The 18,455-nt window shown below is 37.5% G+C and overlaps 2 protein-coding genes and 2 long non-coding RNA genes across 4 annotated transcripts; 3 read left to right on the plus strand and 1 right to left on the minus strand.

The window, feature by feature from the left end:
• Positions 1 to 4,060: 4,060 nt before the first annotated feature.
• LOC133712729 (uncharacterized) lies at positions 4,061 to 5,434 on the plus strand. Its single transcript, XR_009847575.1, has 2 exons — positions 4,061 to 4,283; positions 5,263 to 5,434. It is a non-coding gene; the product is annotated as an uncharacterized LOC133712729 (long non-coding RNA).
• A 352-nt stretch (positions 5,435 to 5,786) lies between these two features.
• Positions 5,787 to 6,703, minus strand: LOC133708612 (uncharacterized). Its single transcript, XR_009845919.1, has 3 exons — positions 6,618 to 6,703; positions 6,250 to 6,405; positions 5,787 to 6,163 (listed from the first exon to the last, which is right to left on the minus strand). It is a non-coding gene; the product is annotated as an uncharacterized LOC133708612 (long non-coding RNA).
• Positions 6,704 to 8,235: 1,532 nt separating this feature from the next.
• On the plus strand, positions 8,236 to 15,738 carry LOC133711673 (uncharacterized; the record flags this gene model as incomplete). Its single annotated transcript, XM_062137775.1, has 9 exons — positions 8,236 to 8,330; positions 9,697 to 9,752; positions 9,854 to 9,916; positions 14,179 to 14,237; positions 14,336 to 14,680; positions 14,807 to 15,031; positions 15,119 to 15,211; positions 15,319 to 15,417; positions 15,508 to 15,738. Coding segments are annotated over exons 4-9 (1,002 nt in total), but the record flags the coding sequence as incomplete, so codon positions are not given.
• On the plus strand, positions 10,402 to 13,963 carry LOC133711672 (uncharacterized). The gene is made up of 5 exons (XM_062137774.1): positions 10,402 to 12,003; positions 12,115 to 12,743; positions 12,856 to 13,140; positions 13,227 to 13,332; positions 13,427 to 13,963. The coding sequence occupies exons 1-5, from the start codon at positions 10,402 to 10,404 to the stop codon at positions 13,961 to 13,963; spliced, it is 3,159 nt and encodes a 1,052-aa protein (XP_061993758.1).
• Positions 15,739 to 18,455: the final 2,717 nt, after the last annotated feature.

Below are 18,455 nucleotides of genomic sequence, written 5' to 3' on the forward strand. Positions count from 1 at the left end.
TATAACCAAAGTAACTTGTACTAGAAAATTCAATCTGGCCTGTAAAGGAAATTTCACGAATGCTGGTTCGAAACGACCCTTGCAGACTCTATGGAACCAAAATGTCAAAATAGGTTGTGGAATGAGAATATATGTTGAAAACAGCACATCTAATGTGCTAAATAGTCCAATTACAAGGAATTGGGATACGATTAGGCCAATAATTACACGCATATGCACACGCGGCCAGAAGGCTGCACCACTCTCATTTCTGATCATAGACATTAATAATCTGGCAACAAGGGGACAGAAACAATGAGTTACTTGTAAACAATGAGATAAGCAGAGGATGATAGACCAAAATTTTTAGCCTGACTGAGAAGTAGTATAACCCACCTGGTGACTATAAACCACGTAGGCGAAAGCAAAGAAGATAAGAATAAATGGAAGAAGTAAAGGAGTGACAACATCATATACAAGCCCCAGCAACAGATATAACTGTATTCTAGGTTCATTTGTAGTAAAGGCCAAGGAACCAGGATCCATTGATTCCTCCCTATCTTGTTCTGTCTTAACCAAAAATATGTTTTTGAAGTGGTATAGAGCTAGTGGAAATTTCAATCAGCACTATCTCGACAATTCGAACTCCAACCCTAAAACTAAACCTGTAACAAAAATTTCAATGATTCTTTTACTGAAATAGACCAAATGCTGAGTGAATGAATAGAGAGAAGGGACAACTACCAGCCGTTTTCTTTCTGTGAAGTTTAAGTCCAATTACTGTTCATCAAATTCAAAGAAGAGTATCATTGAGTTTTCTACTTTTTTCTATAAAGCAAAACAAACCTTTTCAGGACAGATCGGAAGGATATTATGATACTAAAACAGAACAAAACCATAAACCAGAGAATCAAACCTTTCCTTGCAGCGCTATCATAGTTCTAATGACATTAACCCCACAGTCCTTGCAGCGCTGCCATCGTGATATGTCCTCAAATGCTACTGCAGCAGCTTCATATGGCCATTGATTCTGTTAAAACCAACCCTTGGCAAGCGAATTGTATTTATTTTTTTGTTGCACTAGTTCTCGAAACAAATCATTCCCGATGTGATGATCAAGCCTAGAGAGGCGCAAGCAGTAGCTTCTAGGACGAAGCCGAGCCGATACGATAGTCGAGCAGGTTGGCTTAAGCGTATCCTCTATATATATATATTGTGATGCTTCAATCGAGAAGGCAGCCTTTCTCAACGCACTTCCTCCTCCCTCTTCCCTTCCGTTTCTCCTCTTCTAAAAGTTTACTAGGACTAGAGAAAAAAGACAAAAGATTAAAGATTATACCTGCTAACGGGTAAGTAGGTTACCAAAGTCGAATATTCTAGATCGTTAGATTTATTCCACATTTTAATTATATCCGACGACCTAAAATATTTTAACTGTATGTCATACATTAACATACACTAGAATTTTCCCTTTCCCACTTAGCCACTACTAAGTCATGAACCGTAAAACCTAACACCACAAAGACAGCTTCAAGTTCAGTTCCTAGGTTTTAAATCAAATCACTAATCTTTGCTTTCCATCTTCGACATGCATATACAAAACAATCACCATCATCCCCAATACGAAACATCAAACAGCACACCCACATAGTGTCCAAATCAAAATTGTGAGAACATAGGAACCTTTACCTACATTCCTTATAGTACTAACTATCGCATAATTAAAAAAAGCTCTGAACTTTGAAAACAGAAACACAAAACAAAAGAACCCAGAACCACTTGGCACAACAGGCTGCAAACATCTGTCTTGGGGGCAACTGCGCAAAATACCAGGAAAAATGCAGAGCAAAACCGTCAGGTCACTATTCATTTCATTTGTCTTTTAGCGAAATGAACAGTACCACCATAGGAGGTTTAGTATAACATCATACTTTTTTTCCTCTAAAAAATAAAACAATTTTCCACAAGAGATCGCATGTGTCAATAAAGACTAGTATAATGGCCATGTAAAAAAATTTCTTAACCAAAAAAAATCAGAAAAATCAGGTGTTAATTGAAAAAGTAATTGGGCTGGGCTTCAGCTTTTGCTCAGAAGCGAGGCCCCGTAGGGCAAGTATAAAAGAAGAGCCACAGATGGAAGATAGAGATAGAGATAGTGGCGAACCCTAAAGGGTTTTTGTCTATTTACCCAATTTCTAGGGATTTTTTTTCCCACTTGCTCCATTAAGTTTTTTTAATTTCTCCTTATCCAAAACACTCTAAGGAAATCATCCCTAATACCCCATTAAGATTTTAAGACTATTTTACCCTCACCCCTTTGTTACTTAGAGAGAGAGAGAGAGAGAGAGAGTGGAAGAGAGACAAACCATAGGAGACTTCGCCGGAGCCCCGTCACCAGCCGCCGGATTCCGGTAACCAGTTGCCGGATTCCGGCCAACTTTCGCCTGAATCCCGTCACCGATCGCCGCCCGCCGAACTTTTTTGAAAACCTCGTCGGAGGTTCCCAAAGAGGTCGTCGGAGATTTCATAGATCGCCGGAAAGGTTTATTGCCCCCAATAGACGTCTATTGCCCCCCAATAGAGGGGCAATAAACCTCTATTGCCCCCCAATATATAGAACTTTCGGTAGTTGGAATGAGAACTAATATTCCTAAAATCAGACAAATAAAACTTTGATTAAAAAAAAAAAACGAAGAGATTATATCAATTCAAAACGTCTATTGCCCTCCAATAGACGTCTATTGCTCCCAATAGACATTCAAAACGTCATAGGTCGCCGGAAAGGTTTATTGCCCCCAATAGACGTCTATTGCCCAAAAAAAAAAAAAATATGATTTGGGCACCCAGAAATGCTCTGGGCACCAAATTGGAGCAAACCCACCAAAAATCAAGTCAGATCTTGGGTGCAACTGAGGGATCCCCATCTTTGTCATTGTCAGAGAGACCGGTTCCCATCGAAACAAGGCGACGTGGTGACGGAGCCTAGAATCGGAGATCTTCTTCGCGTGGCGCCAAAGCTTCGGAGCATGAGCAAGGCGACGTGGCCAGGAAGAACAGTGAGCGGAGACGGCCTGGGTCAAGCTCTGGAGCTGGAGGAGAGAGAGAGATCGCTTGGGTCGATCGCTGGAGCTGGAGAAGAGAGAGAGAGAGAGAAACGGCCTGGGTCGATCACCGGAGCTGGAGGAGGGAGGGAGGGAGAGAGAGAGAGACGGCCTAAGTCGATTGCCGGAGCCGGAGGAGAAAGGGAGACGGCCTGGGTCCGCCGGAATCCTGCTGGAGTGAAGAGAGAGAGAGGAGAGAGAGTCTGTAGGCTACAGCACGATGGAGAGAGAGATGAGATTGAGTGGCATTAGATGTAGTTGTCTAATTAGGTTGAGGGTAAATTTGTCATTTTCTTCTAAATTGAGTTAGTGAGAATAAAAATCTGTTGCTGGGGTAAAGTTAGGATAGGGCTGTCAATTCCGACACGACCCGATAACACAACTCGAAACCCGCACGAAATAAAGCGGGTTGAACCTGCACGATTAAAAAGCGGGTCAACTATGGGTCAACCCGCCATGACCAATTTAATAAATAGGTCGGCCACGGGTCAACCCGCCAACACGAAGTGAACCCGTATAACCTGATTATGCTATACTTTATCCTGAAATATTAGACGTTGGGAGTATTTGATCATAGGATTAGACAATTTGAAATATTTTGCTTTATAATTATTGGATTTAATTATTTATGAATTATATATAATTATTTATATTCTTCGTCTTGTGGAGTTTTTAGTGAATTTAATCAATTTATGCATTTTTTTAGTTAAATGGGTCGCATTGTTAATCCTTAAATGAGTCATTTTGTCAAACACGACACAACCTATTTATTAAATGAGTTAAGCGGGTTGGAAACGGGTATCCCGTTTAATAAATAGGTTGGGTTTGGGTTTAAATTTTTGACACGATTATTAAACGGGTTGGGTTTGGGTTTGTATCTTGCGACACAACAAATACCTTGACCCGACACGAACCCAACCCGACACGACCCATTGACAGCCCTATGTAAAGTGAGATAAATTTGGCCAATTTTAGTGCATTTGGTCAAGATCCCAACCCTAAAATTCCTAAGCTTTTTCTGCAGAGACGCAATGGTTTCGGTGAATGGTGTTATGGCGATGATCGGCGCTGCAGGCGCCGGAATGACTCTGTATTTGACGTGTGAAGAAATCTGTCATATCGTGAAGATGAGAGCAGAGAAAAGAAGGGCAACAGCACCATCCCCCTCTGTCAACCAACAGTTACCGTCTGCTGTGAAGCCATGTAAGAATTCTCTCTTTTCGTATCCTTGTTAAAGGTTTACAGATACATGTTAATTTTAGATCTACAAATACAAATTTGTATGCTTTCTCTTTTAGTTCGGTGTTATAATCCTTCAGTATTCATATATATCCAAGATTCCTTGATATGAATTTTAATCCATGTAAGAATTCTCTCTTCTCGTATCGTTGTTAAAGATTTACAGATACATGTTAATTTTATTTCCACAAATACAAATTCGTTTGCTTTATCTTTTAGTTTGGTGTTATAATCCTTGAGTATTTGCTAGATTCCTTGATATGAATTTTAATCCATGTAAGAATTCTCTCTTTTTCGTTTCCTTGTTAAAGATTTACAGATACAAATTTGTTTGTTATCTTTAGATACAAATTCCTGAAGTATTCATATATTAATTCCAAAAAAAAAAAAAAAAAAAAAATTCCTATTTCAAACTGTTTGATCTCACCGATGTTGTACTTAATACTCTCTGAATTTACCTGTTGTACGATGGAATGGATGGCTATTATGCTCTGTTTTAGTTGTCCTTAGAATTGTAAATTAGGTATTAGCTGCATCTTAGCTTATCTGTTTGTAGGCTGCTTATTAGCTGTTGCAGTTTTCTCCTTGTTTTGGTTCCTTCTTTTCTTTTTCACTCTTTTTACCTTTGTTTGCATCAACTCAAGCTTTCATCTCTAGTTCGAAATTCTGGGTTTAACACAATGTCTTTCACTTTTATCCTTGGACACAGCAAGACCAAAATTGTTGTCTATATATGTTAACATTATCACAATGAAATTTTGCTGCTTGTTTATTACTATTCATGTTTGGTTTTTTCCTGGTTCATTTTTGAAATCTGATTCGAATGGATAAGAAGCTAGTGAATAGATAGCTGCGGTATGCTATTCATCTTCTTCTTCTTGTTCCTCGTTATCCAATGGTATTGCATTATAATTTTAACATTTCTAACCTTTCATGCTGGCAGGAATGATGCTCCATAACAAGGAGTCGAGAAGTCTCATGTGCAGAGATGATGATTAGTTAGCATGAGTGTTGGGTGTGTGTGTCGTGGATGTCTTTTGGTTCTCGAAACTCAAAACTATGTTTTTATTTATTATGATTGTATAAACTCAAAAATATGAGGTTTGATTCCCTGATATTGTTATATTAATGATAATTAGTGATTATGATTAGTAAACAACTAAACATCGTTCGTTAACCAAGTAAGCAGCAATAATGATGGCATTGGCAATTTCAAAATCCGTGTATTGTGGGATTTTGTTCTTTCTTATTGTGAAGAGAAATGCTCTGTTTTTGCCTACCTAAAGGCAGGATTTATTATTATGTGTATAAGAACATTGCTTCCAGCATGAAAAAGTTTCGCTTGAAAGGGCATAGACTCGAGCCATCAGTGTCTAGACCCATGTCACCCTTCCATGCCAACTCATTTGAAAAATCAATGGTTCATCAAGTATAAACTGTTTCGGAACCATTGGACAGAGAATAATGTTGGTTCATGAACTTACGAGCTCAGGACTCCGAGGCAAAACATTAGCAATGCTTGTCCAAATGTAGCAATTTGTCTATAACTTATTTCTATCATATTATAATTGTATACTCCATTTCTCTATCAAATACCTTTGGAAAGCATAGGTTACATCAGTTCCAAGGTTTCTGTATCATCAGGGTGCTCTCTTATCTCCCTCTCTAGGTAGAGCTTCAGTGTCAACCATCAAGACCAAGTTCGTTTGCTAACAAATTTACAGCTTGCTCATAAAATCATTCAGGCCTCTCACAGATTTCTCTCATGTGGTTCAAGCCATGGAGAAAAAGTCAAAGAACTCCTTTTCTGTGTCAAATTTCAAGCTTGCGCCAGCTTTTGTCCCCTGCAACCGAAAGATCCTAACATTAAGTCAACTCCGAAACATATACAAGTCTAAAGAAAATGCCCCAAAACGAACAGGTTTGTTACCCGTTTACCGTTGCTGGAAACAGCCCCGTATTGTCAACCTAGAATCGTATAGATTCTGCCAGTAACCTCGACCTGCAATTAGGATATCAGGTCCTATTCAGCACAGCCTTCCCTGTCCAACTTTAGTCCGAATGCATATATATCCGGCGGGTAGACCTACCAAAGAGGAAAAACAAAGCATATATAGACACACAAAAATTGCATAAAGCACACCATCAAACCAACTTGAGAAAAGATGTACAATTTTACAACTATATAAGTTCCTATAAGACTACAATAATTCTGGTATGGAATGAAAATTTTTGATAATAAAAGATGTTAAAAGTTTGTGGTGATATTAAAAGAATATGATAAGAGATATGAAAAACCTTAAAATCTATGTCGTGTCGCAGCTCTCGTCCAGGATATGTATAAAGCCCAAAATCTGGTGTCGATACATAATCAGTACCCTGTTCACATGTTCGTGTAAAGAAGGTAATGCAAAAGGAATGTATGTCATGACAAATGTACAATACAATACCAATGAATACATAAGGAACACGAATATTCAAATAATTCATTTGCAATTCTTCCAGAAGTCGAAAGAGTCGGTGCTCAAACAAATACATTCATATATCTACTTTTGCAGCCTTCTGACTCGACACAAATCAAATGCTACTTAAGACTATCACCACTGACCAGTATGTCTAATCTCAATTCAATTCAATTCCTGATACCACTCATATACACTGGCAGATGAAAAGAAGAGGTTAGAATAAACCATGTTTTCTCCTCAATGTGTAACGAAAACCAAACCCTCCCTTAGGAACTTCATAACCTTTAGATTTACATACTTCGGTAAGAAACCTTTATGACTGAAACACAGACCAAAGCAAGTCAGTCTTTCAAAATTAAAACCAGGAACTCGTCTGTCCAACAGAAAATAACAGAAATGGTATCACACTTGAGATCGAATACAATGACAAGGACAAATGGCTAATAACTGCAAGCAGTGAAGTTGCAGCCAAACCAAGTTGGACCACTAAGGAGTTTCCATTAACAAAGAGAATCATGCATTTCTCAGAACAGAAAGCCCAATATGAAGATATAATCTTAGACTGATTTCTGATTACAGCTTAAAGTAACTAAGGATGTTTCCCACTTTTCCGGAGACAACCAGATTGGGTCATCTACAATGAGCTGGTGATGACCACAAAGGAGTACATGCGCGAGATCAGTGTTATAGAATCTAAATGGCTCATGGAACTGGTGCCAGGATTTTTTTTAAGGTAACAATTCCTCCAAGGATGAGCAAGCGGAAACGTCAAGAAATTGAACCACTTAGCAGACAGTGTGCTTCATATGTGTAGATCTGAAGTTGTAAATAGTACTCTTGTTGGCAAAGCATGTAGATATTGTTGTCAAAACTTTGTATTCAGGTATGGATGCTGTAGCTATGATTTAACTATTTCCGCCAAGTACAGACACTATTTGTTCCATGCTTAATTTTCGAATGCGAATCATTTGTCAATTTAATCATGTTTACTGTCTTATACTGGCGATGCTGTTCTTTCTTTTGTCACTACTAGGAAGAGTAGTTATAATGACATTTTTTTTATGGCATTTTATGAAAAACGTCATGAAAAGTACATTCAATGACGTTTTTTTACTGAAACGTCATTGTTTATTTGATACCAAAATTTTATCTTATGGTTGTGGCGTTTAGCAAACGCCATAGAAGTTTAAAAATTTTAACGGCGTTTCTAAAACGCCATTAAAATCTATGGCGTTTTCCTAATCGTCACCAAAAGTTTTTTAATGGCGTTTGGAAACGTCATAAAAATTATTTGAGCCCATGACGTTCGGAAACGTCCTAAAAGCCATGCCCAATTGTTTTTAATCTGCCGCTCTATTTCTTTTCATTTCGCGCCTTAAGCCCATCTCATCTTAGTTCCAATTTTTTATTCTTTTCGACACTTCACTTTTTTTTTCTCGTTCTCTCTCTCTCTCGCACAGCTCCTCATTATCTCTAAGCTAGCTACTTGAAGAAAAACTCTGAGCTCAAGACTCAATGTCTCGATCTATCGTCTAAAAGCTTTAAGGTCAACAACACCATCTCTTATTATCTTTGTTCAACTCAATTTCCATTTCACTTCTTCATGTTTGAGGTTTGGAACATTGAGAAATCCTCTCCTTTAGTCCAAGAACAATTGATTTCTCAGGTTGGAGTCCGATTTTTCTCGTGGGTATTACTGATATTGTTTATTTCATGTGAAAGCATCTATTTGATTGAAGATTTTTGAGAAATTGTACTTAGTTTTTGGGTTTAGGTTTATGGATATCAATTGTGAAATTAGGGTTAATAGTTTGATTTTCTTACTTAGATTACAGTTACGGAATGCAAATTTCATTTGGGTTTATCTCATAATAGCATCTATATGATTGAAAATTTCCTCATATGTTTTAGGGTAAGACTCCAAGTCGTGTCCACCACTTAGTATTTTGCTGAATTTTGTATTCATTGGTAACATTCTAGTTGGTTTAGATGGTCTAGTAATTTGGTGTTTGCAATTATAGGAAGATTGAGAATGGTCGGTGTTATAACTATACCCCTTGACTTATGCTTGGTTTTGGGTATGGATGCTAAGCCTTGTTGTCAAGGTGGAGATGTGATAGTTGTTGTGGAGGCTAACCACACCTGTATGATCTGTAGAGGGATTGAGAAGTTTGGAAGTAGCACAGCTACAATTGCAGTACTGGGTCATTTTTCAACTGCCCCTGCTGCAAGGGCAAGTTTTTGCAGAGCCTCCCAAACATTGCCATTTCAAGACCGTGATCCTATTTTATCTATTAACTATCAATTCTTTTCTGGGTCTTGCCTCATTTTTGTTTTGGTGGTATGGAAGTTTCAACTGAACTATCCAAATGCCCATGGTCTCATAACAGAGGATCCTAAAGTTTTGTTTTATTTCATCTATTATCTGTAGCATTATACCCTTGCAAGATTCCAAGGCTTCTCTTTGTTTGAAAGATTGTTTCCATTCCCTTTACTGGCATACAAATAATATATTGATAGGAAAAAAAAAAAAAAGAGCCAAAGACCATAGTAGAATAATCTGGGTTCTTTTTGTTTTTGCTTGACCCCAAGTCAATTACACGTTAATAATAAGGGCATGTTAAAGGAAGTTTCCTTAATGTGTTAGTTTAGTTTATTACTTTATTCTACACTTGATGAAGAAGATGCTCTGTTATTTCTATATTTTTGTTCCATCTTTGTTGTTTCATTTCATAGTGTTTTCCTTTTCCTTTTGACGAATGTTGCTTTCTCAGTTTGTAAATACAAGTGTAATGTCTGACATGTTCATTTACCTATAATCCTTCTTACTGCTATATTTTTTAATGAACTAAAGTTTGGTACCTATAATTCATTTCTCTTAGGAGCTTTACTGATTATTAAATATATGGCAGGTCGTTTGTGGCATCTTTGAAGAAAAGAATCAATCAATCGTATTTCTCAATTCAAGGTGAGCAACCCATTTTCACTCCTCTGTCATAGTAGCTTCAACCATGTTCATTATGATTTCTATTTTCCTCATAATGGAACTTGATTTAGACTTTGTTATAGGGTGTTTTTGGTTTTTTCAAAAGGACAGAACTGTTGTTGGCAAGTGGACTAAGCAATTTCCAGGTATGCTCTATTCTACAATGCAACATATATATATATATATATATATATATATATATATAACATCAGTATGTTACATTTCTATCAAGCTAACAACCATGAGTGAATAAGCATATATTCCTTAGTGAAACCTCAAGCCTAATAAATAAATGTAATGAATGAGAAAAACATTATTAAAACTTTGATTTGTTAAATAGTATACTGAAATAAGTGAGTTAGTTATAGGCATTATGAAAGAAATATTCATAGATTTGTATGACATGGTTTGTTTATGACTTGTTGTGTTTGTTGTGATGATTGAGATTTATATTTATGAACTTGTGTGCTTTTGATGACAAGACTGTTAATTTTTCATTATTTCAAATAGGAAAATGAACTGACTGAAACTTATGGAGATAGTTTAGGTTTAGTTGTTAATTGTTTATATGACAATTGGATTTTCAGATTTGTATTAGGTAAGAAGATAAGAAATTTGTTTCTCATTTAGCATGGATAAGAGCTGGATAAAATATAAGTCAAATAGTGCAGAGTACCGAGAAGGTGTTAGACAATTTGTCTTGAATTCCAAGCGGTATGCAAGGAATCCTGAGATGATTATATGTCCTTGCGTAATTTGTCGAAACCTTAGCCCACAAACTGATGACGATTTGGTCATACATTTGATGAGATACGGCATTGATCCTGGATACGATATTTGGTGTGCACATGGTGAAGATGCAAGTACATCTGTCCAAGTTGAAGATTGTGAAATGTCAGATCACTTTGATGTGGATTATGAACTTCCAGAAGTGCATCAAATGTATAAGGACGCATGCTTCCCTTTTTCTGATGGAGCTGGAAGCTCAAGGACTATAAATATAGAGGAAGAGTATAAAAAGAAAGTGGAGGAGGCTGAAGTTCCTCTATTTCCAGGGTGTAAGAAGCACACAAAACTATCAGCCACCCTTGTATTGTACAAATTCAAAGCTGCCAATGGCCTTGCTAACTCGGCTTTTGATGAATTGCTACTGGAAATCAAAGACATGCTACCAGAAGTTAATACTTTTCCTGAATCTTTGTACACAATAAAAAAGTTTTTGAAAGGATTTGATTTAGGGTATGAGAAGATTCATGCATGCATCAACGACTGCTGCCTGTTCAGAAAAGAGAAAGAGCACATGGAGAGATGTCCCAAATGTGATGCTTCGAGGTGGAAAGCAAATTCACGGACAAAAAAGGTAAATAAGGGAGTTCCTGCAAAGGTCCTGCGCTACTTTCCTATAGTTCCAAGGATTCAAAGGATGTTTCTTTCAGCAAAAATAGGTGAGCAGTTAACTTGGCACTCTACTCATCACAGTCAAGATGGCATGATGCGTCATCCAGTTGACTCGATTCAATGGCGTACTGTTGATCAAAAGTGGCCAGCCTTTGCTTCTGAGCCAAGAAACTTGAGATTTGGACTAGCCACTGATGGGTTTAATCCTTATAAAAATCTTAGTTCCACACACAGTATTTGGCCAGTAATTTTAGTCATCTACAATCTGCCACCTAATGTTTGCATGTCGTCAGAAAATTTGATGTTAAGCTTACTCATTCCAGGCCCGAAACAACCAGGGAATGACATAGATGTTTATCTGGAGCCACTTGTAGATGACTTAAAGGAGCTATGGAATAATGGGGTGGAGATGTATGATGCATACAAGAAAGTCATGTTCAACTTGAAAGCTATCTTGCTGTGGACAATAAATGACTTTCCAGCATATGGCAATCTAGCTGGTTTAACTACAAAAGGGGAGTTTGCATGTCCTGTATGTGGTCCTGAAACATGCTCTAAATGGTTACCACTTGCAAATAAGACGGTTTACATGGGTCACAGAAAATTTCTTGGCCAAAACCACTCTTTTCGCTCTAGGCACAAGTGGTTTGATGGAACGAAAGAAAGAAGGAGGCGGCCAAAGATATTTACTGGGTTGGCTGTTGTACATGCCTTACGTGGGTTCAAAAATGATTTTGGCAAAAAAAAGAATAACCCAAAAAGGAAATACAAGAAAGGAGACCCATCTAAATTGCTGAAAAAGAAGTCAATATTTTTTGACTTGCCATATTGGGAGGTTAGTAGGTTTCATTATGGTGTCTGTTGGTTATGCATTTAAATATGTTTGGAACTCATCTTGACTATTTTTCATGACCAAAGTATATATCTTTTGTTTGGTTTCATATAGGTATTGCCGTTACGTCACAATCTAGACGTTATGCATATTGAAAAGAATGTGTGTGAGAGTGTGTTAGCAACCATATTAGATGTTAATGGCAAATCAAAGATTGAGAATGAGTCCCGTAGAGATCTGGAGTTACTAGAACTGATGGAAGATGTGCCTTTGGAAGAACAACGGGATAAATTAGAGCTACCATCAGCACCTTACACATTAACAAAGGTTGAGAAACCAAAATTTTGTAGTAGGTTGTATTTTCAAAGGTTCCCTGATGGGTATTGCAGCAATATCGGGAATTGTATCAAGTTGCAAGAGTGCAAAATACTCGGTCTTAAGTCTCATGACCATCATGTTTTAATGCAACAGTTGTTGTCTGTTGCATTAAAAGGGCTTTTACCTGAAGGGCTAAGAAAAGCAATATTTCGTCTATCCTCATTTTTCAATGAGTTGTGTCAAAGAGTACTAGATAGAAAAAGGTTGGAAGAGTTGGAAGATGAGATCATATTGACTTTGTGTCTGTTGGAGAGGTACTTCCCTCCGTCCTTCTTCGACATTATGATTCACCTTACTATTCATATTGGAAGAGAAGCTAAGCTATGTGGTCCAGTGCATTTTAGGTGGATGTATCCTTTTGAGAGGTAACCAAAATAGTGTGTTTTAACATATACTGTGCAAAATTGCACTTGGTCAGTCTATGCCAGTATTCTTTTTTTAGTTTGCTAACTTTGTTTGTCTGATTTAACTTGTTAGATATATGAAGGTACTTAAAGATTATGTTAAGAATCGTGCTCGACCTGAAGGATCTATAGCTGAAAATTATTTAGCTGATGAGTGCTTGAGATTTTGTGGTCGATACATGAAACAAGTAGTTGAGATAAGTTCTAAACGGAAACGCAATGAAAGAGTTGAAGATGAATCAATTGTAGAAGGGTCTACACTTTTAAAAGGGCGTTCAGTACTCTTATCAGATTCGGTGCACAAAGCTATTCATCTTTGTGTGCTTCTTAATAGTGAAGAAGTAGTACCATACATTCAGTGAGTAATCATACATGCATACATTTCTTGCTGTTACAAATATTTAACATAACTTAATTATAGACTAACTATTATGTTTATATTAGGGTTCATAAAGAAGAGTTAACTCTTTCAGATCCAGGTTTAATAATTGATAACACATTGCTAGAGAAAACTCATTTAGAGACATTCGTCGCTTGGTTACAAGCCAAGGTTTGACAGACTTGATTTGTTTTATTTTTTCTATGATAACTAACTGTAGTTCTTGGTTATGAAAGTGAATTTTTGTTATTTGAATAATGTACAGATTAAGTCTGAAGCCAATGTTACCACCTTAATGTCAGATACATTGAAGTTGCTTGTGAAAGGGCCTAGATATTATGCAATGTCGCATACTGGTTTTATTATAAATGGAAGACGCTTTCACACAATAGATGCTAATGTCTCTACACAAGATTATGGTGTCCATATTGAAGCAGATACAAGTTTGAATTATTATGGAGTTATAAAAGATATTTTGGTCTTAGACTTCTACACATTTCGGTTGGCTATATTTCAGTGTGATTGGGCAAACATTGTTAGTGGTGTTAAAAAAGAGGAGGGGTTCACCTTAGTTAACCTTCATGAAGGTTTAAATAAAAAGGATCCATTCATTTTAGCATCACATGCAAAACAAGTGTTCTATTCGAGAGAAACTGAAACTTCTAGTTGGTATGTAGTACTGAAGGCTCCTCCAAGAGGTTTTCATGATTTAGAGGTTTTTGATGAGATTGTTTTTACATCATATGTCCCCCAAGACGTATCAGCACTTGACATAGACAATTGGGATAGTGATGAAAGTTGATCAGTTGTGTAATATATAAGCAAATATTTGACAATGCTGTGTAATCTTTTGTAATAGAAAATATGACGATTATACTGATGATCAAATGTATATGTTGTCTTTTGTACTAATATATGAAAATGGTTCCTTTCTCAATTATGATGGGCTGTCTATTATATTTTGAGCTATATAGCTAACATTATATATGCTAGATGACAATATTTTGTTGTTAACAGACTTCATTCTTTGGCTGCAATAAACACTTTTGGTAGATCTATTTGGTGATATGGCTGAGGTGAGATTTGATTTTCACTTAGTTTGCATTACCCTTATTTTCACTTAGTTTGCAGATGTACTTATTTGATTTTAACATTCATTTTTCATGTTATGTAGACTGTGAATACTGGAAAAAAGAGAGGCAGAAATGGCTGGAAAGAATCACAAAGGAAAGGGGGACATTCTGACCAATGTTCAGAGTCCACTCCTCAAGAAGAGAATCCTAGTCTTACTGACAATGAAAAGAAAAAGAGAGGTAGAACATGTTTGCAAGTAATGGCAACGGGAGAAAATCAACGAAAATTAGTTGAATGGAATGAAAGAGGGCAACCTGTTGGGGAAGTCTCCAAAAGATTCTCATCAACTATTGGCGTGATAGTACGAGAACAAGTGCCAATTAACATTGAAACTTGGCATAAAGTGACGGATGGGGCTAAGAACAATCTTTGGAAACTCTTGATGGTAATTCATGTTATTTGTTGTTGTTTCTGTTATGTTTTCTTTTATGTCTCAAATAATGTTCTATCTTTAATTATGTTATGGATATCTGTTAATTTTTTTTTTTGGTTTTTTATGAGAACTTTGTAGCAAAAGTACATAGTAGATATCTGTTACAAGCCCTTCATCTTGCAACAAATGGGAAAATTATGGAGATCTTGGAAATCTGACCTCTCAGTTGACATAAGGAAAATTCTGGAATCGAAGTCAACTAAGATAGAGAGAACACATCTATTTGCCAAACTTAAGCCCAATGATGTGAACTTAGAAGAGTGGGATCAATTCGTGCGAGAACGCATGTCAGATAAATGGCAAGTAAGTAATTATATGCAGTTTTCTTGACTTGATAGTTTTTAAGTTTAAACTTCATATGAACTTTACATGATATACATATTCATGTAGGAAAAAAGTGAGAAAATGAGAACAATAAGGTCAAAGCAGACTCTAACCCACACAATGAGTCGAAAAGGGTATGCGCGGTTGGAAAATGAATATGTAAGTCATGCTTAGACGCATTGAGCAAACTATATGTTTGAAATTAACAATCCTTATAGAGTTCATTCTTATTTTCTGGAATGTATTGATACATGTTTCCTGTTCAGAACAAGCAAAATCCTGATAAGCCTTTGACGAGGCCAGAACTATGGATTAAAGGACATGAGCAGAAGAAAAGCAAAAATGATATTGTTGCTGCTAAAATTGTATGTAATTTACTAATATTCATTGTTCTAAATTTTACTTGCATACTTCTAAATAGTTAGACTTGATTTATTGTTTTTGCTTGTGTGTAGGCTGAGATACAAGCTAAGATTGATGAGAATCCACCTAGTGAAGAACCAGTTCCTGTAAAAGATGATATATTGACTCAAGTGCTTGGTAAGGAGCGCCCTGGTCGTGTTAGGGGTCTTGGAGCAGGGGTTACACCTTCAAAGGTAGATGTTCAACCACAAAGTGATACAAAATATCAAAAACTAGAGGCTGCACTGAAGGCTGTGAATGAGCGTACAAAAATGTTGGAGGATTTATGTAATACCCCGGAAAATCCAAATTAAATTCCGTGGATTTTTAGAAATGATTTCACGATAGTAGGAGCGAGTACGAAGCTTGGAGAAGTTGTGGAATTAGTTCGAACGATTTTATTTTCGAAAACGAACGTTTTTAGGGGGTCAACAAAGTTGACTTTTTATACGTTCAAAATTTGGGAAAACTCCCTTCATGAAAGTTGTAGAGCTCGTCGATACGAGTTCGTGGACATGTGGAACGCAATATTCGGAGTTCGTATGATTAAGTTATGAATATTTGAAAATTGGGAATTTTCTATAAATAGGAAAAATATCAGATTTATTCATTAAGGACGAAAAAATGCAAATTTTGCATTTTGGCCCCCGGTTTCCTCCGTTCTCTCTCCTCCCTACGCAGCCGACCCGACTGACCCGACCCGGACCCATCTCCCTCCTCCGGCGTCCTCCGGCCACGACCCGGCCCTCTCCGGACTCGCCGTGCCACGCCCAGCCGCCTGGTGGCCTCCCCTTGCACCGCCGCTGCCCCCAGACGTGGATCGAAGCCCCCCAGAGCCTAGCATTCGACCCGACCGGATCTTGGGCGTGCCGGCGTTGCACGGGCCGATCCTCCCCATTTTCGTGATCTCCTCCTCCCCCTGATCATCCCCATATAGGCCTTGCTTGACGATTTGGAGTGTGGAGTGAAAGATCACGAGTTGAAGATTTCGACGTCCCTGATTCAATCTGGAATCTGATCAGACGCACGAGATTAATCCAACTTCAACGCTTGATTTAGGACGATCTAGGCCGAACCAGGCTTAGCTCTAGGTATGAAAGTCGACCACCCTTTCATTTTGAACCAGTTTGTAGTTGGTCACTTTGCCATCTGAGGTGGTTGACCGGCGTTGACCGCCGCGTTGACCGCCCACTGACCACCGCTTGTGGCGGCGCATCAGACCATATTTCGAGTTTTCATTATCTAGGCGATGATCTATGCATCCATACGAGCGTTTTGATATATAACATGGTCATGTTAAAAAAAAGTTGATAAATAGTGGATTTTCGTTTTGACGTTACTATTTAACGTTTTTACGTTTATCTTCGGTTTACGATCTGTGAAGATCTGACCATCGGTTTTGCTTCAATTTTGGATATGTTGATCGTATGACTGTCCCGGTGACTTTGTGAGGTCACGGGCGAAGATCCGACCGTTGGATCTTCGTATAATTGAGAAATAGTGATTCGGAAGGCGATTCGTGAGAATCTGACCGTCGGATTTTCATATAATTTTATGGAGATGTTTGTTAGAGTGATTCAAGAAGATCTGAGTCTTTAATGATAATTTTGGAGGATGATCCTAAGGGCGATCCGTGAGGATCCGACCGTTGGATCATCGTATAAATTCGATCTGACCGTTGGATCATCATTAAATTAGAATCCGACCGTTGGATTTCCGTATATGTGTGCTTTTGAGTTGTTGGCTAAGTTAAGATCATTATTGGATTAGGTGATCGATGGATTTATTTGGCGGACGATTCGTGAGATTGTTAATGGAGCTGTTAAGAAGACGCAGCTGGATTAGAGGTGAGTAAACCTCACGTGGTTCATATTACGAACCCAATATATTTAATTGCTTTATTTTGCAATCATATGAACTATTGTTGGTGTATTAGACATTCCTGTGTGAATGTCTGTATATATATTATTACGTGAAATAATATGTATTGTTGGAGTTGTGTTGAGTTTATTGTTGAGAAACAATATATTGTGAGAGGTATTGAGTTTATTGTTGAGAAACAATATATTGTGAGAGGTGTTGAGTTTTATTGTTGAGGAACAATAAATTGTTGTGATCTGTGGAGATCACTAGGTCACGAGGTGACCATGGCATCTATTAGTGAATCACGCTCTCGTACCGGGCTGGTGGTTATTAATAGTATTAAATCGTAATCACGTCTGTGGCCGGACGAGTGGTTACGTTCAGTTAGAGCTCTAGTCTGTCTGCCAAATGTGGAGTGACCTTATGAGTGAAATTGAGAGTAACTCATAAGTGTCAATATATATATGGTAACCTTATGAGGGAAATTGAGAGTAACTCATAAGGGTCTATATATATATATGAGTCTGTCTACCAAATGTTGGGAAATCTTATGAGCGAATTTGAGAGTAACTCATAAGTGTCTATATGTATATATGAGAGTGAGTGATCTTATGAGCTAAATTGAGAGTAACTCATAAGTGTCTATATATATATATGAGAGTGAGAAAGTAACGTGGGTTTGTGGTAGTCTTGAAATCTAATAAATCAACAGTTCTTTCTTGTTTACTCATACTGGCTGTAAAAAGCTTACCGGGTTTTGTGTTGTTGCAACTCCCGGTACACTATTCAAATTGTGTAGCGGGTAATCCTACAGGACAGGAGAACCAGGACGGTGATCGTGCGGTTAGAGCAATTGTTAGAGTTTTACAACAATTGTAAGTTGTGAGGTGTGTTATGCTCATTTGAGCTTTATAATATATTGTGAGAGTGAATTGTAATAATGAACTCGAAGTTTCGAGATTTGGTTTTTTTGTAATTGTAATTATTCAGGTTTCGGATTTGAATTTATCATTCAAAATCCGGGGCGTGACAGTTTGGTATCAGAGCGTAAGGTACATATTTGGTGATAATCAGTACTCCCCGAGTGATGGCCCGTCTGCAGCGGATCCCCATCATATACTCTTCGGTACTGGTATAA

The sequence above is a fragment of the Rosa rugosa genome, chromosome 5, assembly GCF_958449725.1.
Source record: "Rosa rugosa chromosome 5, drRosRugo1.1, whole genome shotgun sequence".
Classification (NCBI taxonomy): domain Eukaryota; kingdom Viridiplantae; phylum Streptophyta; class Magnoliopsida; order Rosales; family Rosaceae; genus Rosa; species Rosa rugosa.